An 8,050-nucleotide genomic window follows, 5' to 3' on the forward strand; every position below is an offset into this window, starting at 1 on the left:
CCAGCAGGTACATAGGATATCTCATGTTAAGACATCACACATAACATCTTGTGAACACTCTTTGTTTTACCAAAATTCCTGCCAACACTTAGAATCAACAGTGATTAAACAGGTCTAGAAGAGGGGTTGAATAGACCAATTCTCTAAAACCATTTTCGAAAAAAAAATCTTGCGCAAAATCAGAGTTCAATCAGCGATAGAAAACAATGTAGGTGGAAGCAAAATACAACAGATGGATTCAAGGATTATATATTTCACCGTCTTCTTGACATGCATGATTCAATCAAAATTGAAACAAAGTGAGATAAAAGAAGTTGCCTTAATAAGAAATTCAATATTGATCATACTACAATTTTTGCAAAGCTCAAATTTGAGATATAACATTGATTGATTATAATCCAAACTTATAATCATTACAATTTTAATCAAGGTATAAAATAATCAATGAACTAGATACATTGCAGACCTAAACTTATATGATTGAACACTATAAGCAAGATCAAAAATCTAAATAACATTATAAAGATTAGCAAATTTAAAAGCATGTGATATAATGTAGAAAATTAAAGGAGATAGGGAAAGAGAAATATACATCGTATGTTTAGTGGTTTGAATCACTCGTCTTTGCTAGACCTTAGTCCACTCTTCAATGGTTTTACCATTGAAAATTATAATGTCTTCAACTATTTATAAAGATAATGATACAAGTATTTTGGTACAACGGATTATCAACAATATGAATACTACAAGCCCAATGCTTTAACCAACACATATCTAAATTGGCATTCTTATCTGTTGAAGCAAATTACTCAACTGTACACATTCAAGATCTTCAATAATTGTGATCCAAAGATCTTGCTAGACACAATAATTCTTCTTAAAGCTTTCATTCTGCAATAAGCTTTACTAGGATCTACAAGTTCCATGTCTAAGCGATTATTATAACCAAGAAAGATTAGAAAACTCCCAACTTCATTATGCGGTAACATTTACTCAATTCCACCGAAGTCTTTCATGGAATACCAAAAAATTATTCTCTTGATGGATGATCACCACACATACCATAGACAAAAAGAAATTATTTTCATGAAACACATAACAAAAACTTCAGAAAAAACACTAGTTTCCATAATGAACCTTGAATCTACATATCAAATTTATCTTTAGAGTTGAGCACCACGAAAATGGTTTTTTGGTACAAGGTTGAAGATTATGAAGGATGTCTACAAAATCTCACACAACACAACTAAAAACTCCCACAATATCAACATTCTAGAAAGTTTTCCACATGGTTGAATCAAGGAGATAATGTGTTTATGAATGAATAAATCTCATAGTTTTTCTCAAGCTTTCTAAAATTATGGGTATGAATCTCAAGAGATCTCACTCTGAAAAGAATCTCATTGTGAGACTTCTCTTTCTTGATGAATATTCTTGGATCAATTGACAAGAGGAAAATCCATCAATTCTAAAACAAAATTTTCAACATAGAAAAAAATGATCATCTTAGTATCCAACCATCTAACCTCTCAAAGAGACATTATAGAGTTTAAATACATGCTCGAGGATACACTATAAAAGGTGGAGAAAAGAAAAAAAATTATTTAAGTTAAATCATGAGATTATGATATGAATCAAAGAAAGAATGATTTGAATCAAAAGTAGTAAAATGAGGAATTCGTCATTTGATTTGAATCAAGATTGGTGTTTATGATTGGAGTCAAGTTAAAGCATAACTCGAATCATAGTTATTTTTTAAAAGATTCTTAGGTCACATGATTCAAATAAAAAGTTTTGTGATTCGAGTCAAGAAATGTTGTGATTCGAATAACACACATCTTTGATTCATATCAACCTAGTATAACCAAATTTCAAACTTCATGTTAATGTTTGATTCAAATCACAAGAACATCTGATTCGAATCAAGCTTCATAAAAAACCTTGATATCAATTTTATAACTTGTTATTCAAGCTACACTCAACATATTGACTTACACTACAAAAAAATTGTAATCAACCAAGTGATTTTCACGCCACAAAGGTGAAAGTTACGTCACAACCATTGATTAACGACGTGGAAAGTCATGCGGCAGGAGCACTTGTAGCAACTTTTTTGCCACGTGAAAATCAGGCCACAACTTTGCCACATAAAAATCACGTCACAAACTTTAACATAGATTGCAGGTTTGGTCTACCATGTGTCAGAAATTTGCCACACAAAATTCATGCCACAAACTTGTCACATGAAAATCACGCCAAAAATGTCTACGTAGATTTAATATTTTATATATATATATATATATATATATATATATATATATATATATATATATATATATATATATATATATATATATAAAGAATTAGAAACTAAAATTTTTGGATTTTCAAAAATAAAAAATTATTCAATATTTTTATATAAATATTACACAATACATACAAAAAAAATCAAACAACCCATAATTTAATATATTTTTATATTTGAAAATTAAAAAAAAATACATATCTTATTGTGAAGAAATCAAATAAAAATAGAGATCAGTCAATAGGGTTTGTTGAGTTTTTGATTAAGTTTTTGAGTATTTGTTAACAAATAAAATAAAAATTAAATAATAATAAAAATAAATTATAGTTTTAACGGTAACAAAATTAAAAAATATTACCTTTTGAATTAATGGTGGTGGTTTTTGGTGGAAGAAAAATGGAGGGGAGAAAGAAGAAGAAGAAGAAAAAAAAATGGTGGAGGTGATTCATTGCAGAAAGAGGAAGAGGAAAGGTTGCGAAAATAAGAAGTGAAAAGAAATTTTAGAAAAGTGATAACGTGTGGGGAATAGAAAATTTGTCACGTGAAAATCCTGCTACAAATTTGTCATGTGAAAACCGCGTCACAAATGTTAGCGACGTGAAAATCACACTACAAACTGATAAAGTTGTGAGTCCAATCAATTCACACGGTCAACATTTCCCATTCAAATTTTTTTAATTTTTTAATTTTGGTTAGCTACGTGAAATATATGTCACAACTAATTTTTTGAAATTTTACAATCCCCTCGTATGAAAACCTAAGGATAAATATTTTATTATTTTTAATATTTAATGATGTGATTTTCATACTCCAACCATCATTTTTAGTCTCATGAATTTCACATCACTAAATCACCGTGGATAGAAACAACTTTTCTTATAGTATTAGACCAAATTCTTAGGCTATGATGGGTGATCTCTTAGTATTTTTGTAAGTGTTTTTTGAATTTTGAGGTCTGCAGTGACTATGGTTAGTACGCGGAACAACGCATCTATATTTTTTATTTGAAAAAAAAAACTTTATTAAATGGAAAGATATCTTCAAAATATACATCTACGATAAATTTAATTACATACAGTTATGTTTAAATAAAAAATTAAAATAAAATGACACCGACTACAATTTTAATTATACTTTTCCAATAATTTTAAAAATATAATTATTGATGGTCTACCAATATTTTCTTCTTTTAAATATAATTTTAAACGTACGTATAAACAATCAATCAATATTTCTTTTGTTTTTTTAGATTCAAAATGTTGAAAGATTTACATTGCCAAGAAGAGAGATATTCCAAGTTTGAACAAACGCCCCACCATATCAAATAATACTTCAACTTTTATATTTGTTTGTTAGGATTATGAAGACGACATCCATATCTGTCAAAGATAAAGATATTAATACATTAGTTTAATAAAAATAAAAAACTATATGTGTGCATCATGAATTTATATTTCAAATTCAAATTTAGTAGACGATAAAATGTGGTGGTGGTCCCGGATGCTGGCTATATTTAAAGGCTGCTCTGCTAGGTTAGTTTAATGTGATTAATTAATCAAATAGAAAAAAATAATGAATCCTTAGTTTATCTTAATTTGTTGCATTAAAATCACGTGCATATAATTCCACCCTCTTACGAAAGGCCAAAGCAACACAACCGGTTATTGTTTTGGAGTATACTCGTTCATGGCACTACCCACCGCACCACTATCATTATTCAATAGTTAACTTTAAGCTAAACATTATTTGATTATATATAATTATATAATACCTTTTCTTTATTCCAACAACTGCAGATTTTCTTAAAATTAAAATACAACAATAATTATGTCTCAAACAAAAAAAAATCATAGTAAAGAGGAGATGTCATTGATAATGACGAATGTACTAAAAAAATAACAGAGACATCACACATACACCGACGACTGCACCACCAATGGGTCAATGGGCTTACCACATGTATTATTGTACAAAGAGGAGGCGCAAGTAGACCTGGCCCCCATGTATATTGGATTTTTTTTAAAATTAAATTAATAAGTAAATAATAAAAAAATTATCAAATATAAAATTAAATACTAATATTATTTAATTAAAATAGAATGGAAAATTTTGTACATACATTCATAACGGCCATCGGTTCCACACCTCAACGCTGTCCTTTGTTGTTGAGGTCTTCCACGATTTTCTTGAGGTGGTTGTTGCCTCTCAGGATTCACCTGAGATGTTTGGTGCAAGGTCTCTGTGATATTAGTGTCTCAATGAAATCTAGCATCTCTTGCCACCACCTATATTGGGATGCGCTGCTGTTAGATAGGAATTTTCCTAAGTGTGGGAAAACTTCAGTTTTTCAAGTAGACAATGAAGACGTTCGATAGAGTTTGTCAGATTTAAGTGTTGAAGCCGCGTTTAAAAGAATCAGTGAAATTCTGGAAGAGAATGAGTGAGGGTCTCGACAAGCCAGGGTTGCGTCGAAATCGACAGCGACAAAGATCTTCCAAGACAGGAGATTCAAAGTTCAAACATCTCACGTAACCGTATTTTTCCTTCATTGTAGAAGTCGTGGCAGCAAGTGAGGAGAATTGGGCATGCAATGAAGGTGCGTCGACAAGAGAGAGTAACACGTAGCAGCGACGATTATGCTATTCAACACTATGTATAGTAGTTCTAATGATAGGATTCAGGGTGCTGACTTGTATACAAAAAACCATTGAAACTCAGAGTATTCGTGTTACAGAGTGAAAATGAGTTCTCAAGGCAAAATGTATGAGTTCAGTTACCAATTTACTTTTTAGTAAAGCTTTTACCTTTTTAGTCAAGTTCTTTATTTTCCTTTACATTTCCTGCACTTCTTCTCTTTATCGACCCTTTAATTTCCCTGCACCCTTTTAAATACTGGCCTTTTATCTTTCGACGTCCTTTACTTTTCTCAACAATTTTTATGCAAGTTAAATCCTGTCAATTTCTTTCCAATCCCTTTTTACTCAAACATTTTCACACAATTACCCAGATTTTGGCTTCGTTAAAATTAGTAGACGTTTATCAAACGTTACAACACTTTTACAAATATTACAAAGAAACAAAGTAATTAGCACATGTCTCTAGATTCACTGGTTGGCCCCTCGAGTCACTTTTTGCAATAAAAATAGACCAGCGTTTGTTTATCAATTTTCACCGGAAACAATTTGGCACGCCAAGTGGGACAATGTTAACTATCTTTTATAACTTTTGAAAAACGTTCAGCATTTTTTCACTTTTTGTAGTTTGTTGGTACTTTATGCGCATAGTGTTGTTATTTACTCTTGTTGATGTATGCACTTGAGGAGCGGTAAATCGTTGCCAAAAATGACACGTCCACCAACGGATATAAGCGTTTTTAATACACCACAAAATGTTACACCAGAAACTAGGGGGGACCTATCCTTACCCCAGTTGAAAACATGGCGACAATCAGTGGCATAACTGCCACTATAGGATTGACAAACGCATCATCAATTGTTGTGTCACAAGGGGTCATTCCCCTGCCACAACCAAGCGTCTTTATACCAATCCCTTGGGAGGCATTGGAAGTAGAGATCCAAGACCACCATTCCAAACAAGATTTACAATTCCCCCATTAGGGAGAGAGCTGCCATATGGTATGCCTACGTCGATGATGATATGCCCAAATAGTAATCAACCATCATATTTGGATATCACAGCGGCTGGGATTTTAATGTTTAATAGCCATCATGCTTCTGCGTCGAACACAAGCGGAGTTTTTAGTCCAGGGGGAATCAGTTATATTCCTCATGATACACCATCATTAAATTTGATATCCATGATGGCCATGAGGCAGCAAATGGATGAGAGTAACCATGAGTTAGTAAATACTCTAACCCAACAAATGGGAACAATATCTAACCCTTTAATTACCAATACTAACCAAAGTTACGAAGCATTGGCGAACCAGATGGGTCGAATAGTCGATTTCTTCGGCGCCCCTCAAGTCCGACGCGACCAACGCCCCAGGTGTCGGATGCTAGGCAAGTCGAAACGCTTGGAATAGGAACGACCCAAAATCTAGGGCAACCCCTCGGGTTTCGACAGGTAAAGTCAAATAGGGACGAAGAGGAGTACATAGTGCAGCATAATCCTAGTCCCATTATAGTGCAGAGGAATCAAGATGCTGACCATGTATGAAGGAATGTCTACCAAAACAATATCGTAGGACAAAACAATATAGCTACCGTTATCGAAGCGATTATGGCACAAAATGGGTTCAACATGGGTTTACGTAAACCCACTTTCATTCGACAAACTGAGTTGCCTAGGGGATGGAAAGTCCCTAAATTCACCAAATTCTCCGGGGAGACCAATGAGTCCACAATGGAACATGTCGCCAGATATCAAAGTGAGGCGAGCGACATAGAAAATAATGAGGGCTTGAAAATGAAATATTTACCCTCATCGCTAATAAAGAATGTGTTTACGTGGTTTACGACACTACCTCCAAATTCCATACACACTTGGAATCAATTAGAAAAAATCTTTCATGAACAGTTTTACATGGGCCAATCAAAGATAAGTTTGAAAGAGCTGGCCAGTGTAAAAAGAAAGGTTCCTGAATCTATAGACAAATACCTTAATAGGTTTAGATTGCTCAAGGAGAGGTGTTTCACCCAAGTCCCAGAGCATGAATTGGTTGAAATGGTTGCTGGTGGCCTGGACTATTCCATTAGAAAGAAATTAGATACCCAGTATTTAAGGGATATGGCCCAACTGTCTGATAGAGTTCGATAAGTCGAGCGGTTGAAGGATGAGAACACTGAGAAAGCTAGAAGCAATAAGTTCCATAGAAAATAGAAGGGGAAATAAATGTGGTTGAGTTAAAGACATGACGGCCATATAAGTGAAAACTTTTGAAACCTTCAAATGGTAAAAATCCTATCGAAATGGAAAAAGATTATGATTTCGGGTCCAAAACAACCAGGGAACGACATTGATGTTTATTTAATGCAATTAATTGAAGATTTAAGACTTTTTTGGTAGGCAGATGTTGGTGTTGAATATACAAGTGATAACTTTAAGTTGCGTTCCATGTTATTTTTCACAATCAATGACTTTCCTACATACTGAAATTTGTCTAGATACAACGTCAAGGGACATAAAGCGTATCCTATATGTGAAGTTGATACATGTCACCACCAATTAGAAAATGGATAAAAGATAGTTTATCTTGGGCATAAAAAATTTCTAAGACCTAATCATTCATATTGTAGATTGCATAAGGCTTTTAATGGAGAGCAGGAGTTTGATATCGCTCCAAAGCCCTTAAATGGAAAAGAAGTTTATAGAAAACAACAACACATTAAGGTTACCTTTGAAAAGAAACAAAAAAAGTTCATGGAGAAGAATATTTGGAAAAAGAGGTCGGTATTCTTTGATCTTTCATACTGGTCTAGTCTTGATACATTATCTTAATGTGATGCATGTGGATAAAAATGTATGTGATAGTCTGATTGGAACACTTTTCAATATTAAAGTCAAGAAAAAATATACTAAGAAATCCCGCGAAGATATGGTTGTGATGGGTATACGGCAAGATCAAAGGATGATCGTAGCACCATGAAAAATAGTGGGGTTATGGTTGAGGTTGAACCCATGCACTTTTTTAGTTCTAAAGATAACAATCCAGTACTAGCATTTATGGCGTATTTTGGGGTCATTAATGAGATTTTGCATATTGACTATGTTTCTTTTAAAGTG

At 33.1% G+C, this 8,050-nt stretch overlaps 1 protein-coding gene across 1 annotated transcript in view; it reads left to right on the top strand.

Moving 5' to 3' along the window:
* LOC127102830 (serine/threonine-protein phosphatase 7 long form homolog) overlaps positions 1–7,765 on the top strand; it is a 50,979-nt gene extending 43,214 nt beyond the window's left edge. Inside the window, exon 3 of the mRNA XM_051040158.1 lies at positions 7,564–7,765. Coding sequence (XP_050896115.1) covers positions 7,564–7,765 — 202 coding nt within the window. The remainder of the gene's footprint in view (positions 1–7,563) is intronic.
* Positions 7,766–8,050: the final 285 nt, after the last annotated feature.

This window comes from Lathyrus oleraceus, chromosome 7 (assembly GCF_024323335.1).
Source record: "Lathyrus oleraceus cultivar Zhongwan6 chromosome 7, CAAS_Psat_ZW6_1.0, whole genome shotgun sequence".
NCBI lineage: Eukaryota > Viridiplantae > Streptophyta > Magnoliopsida > Fabales > Fabaceae > Lathyrus > Lathyrus oleraceus.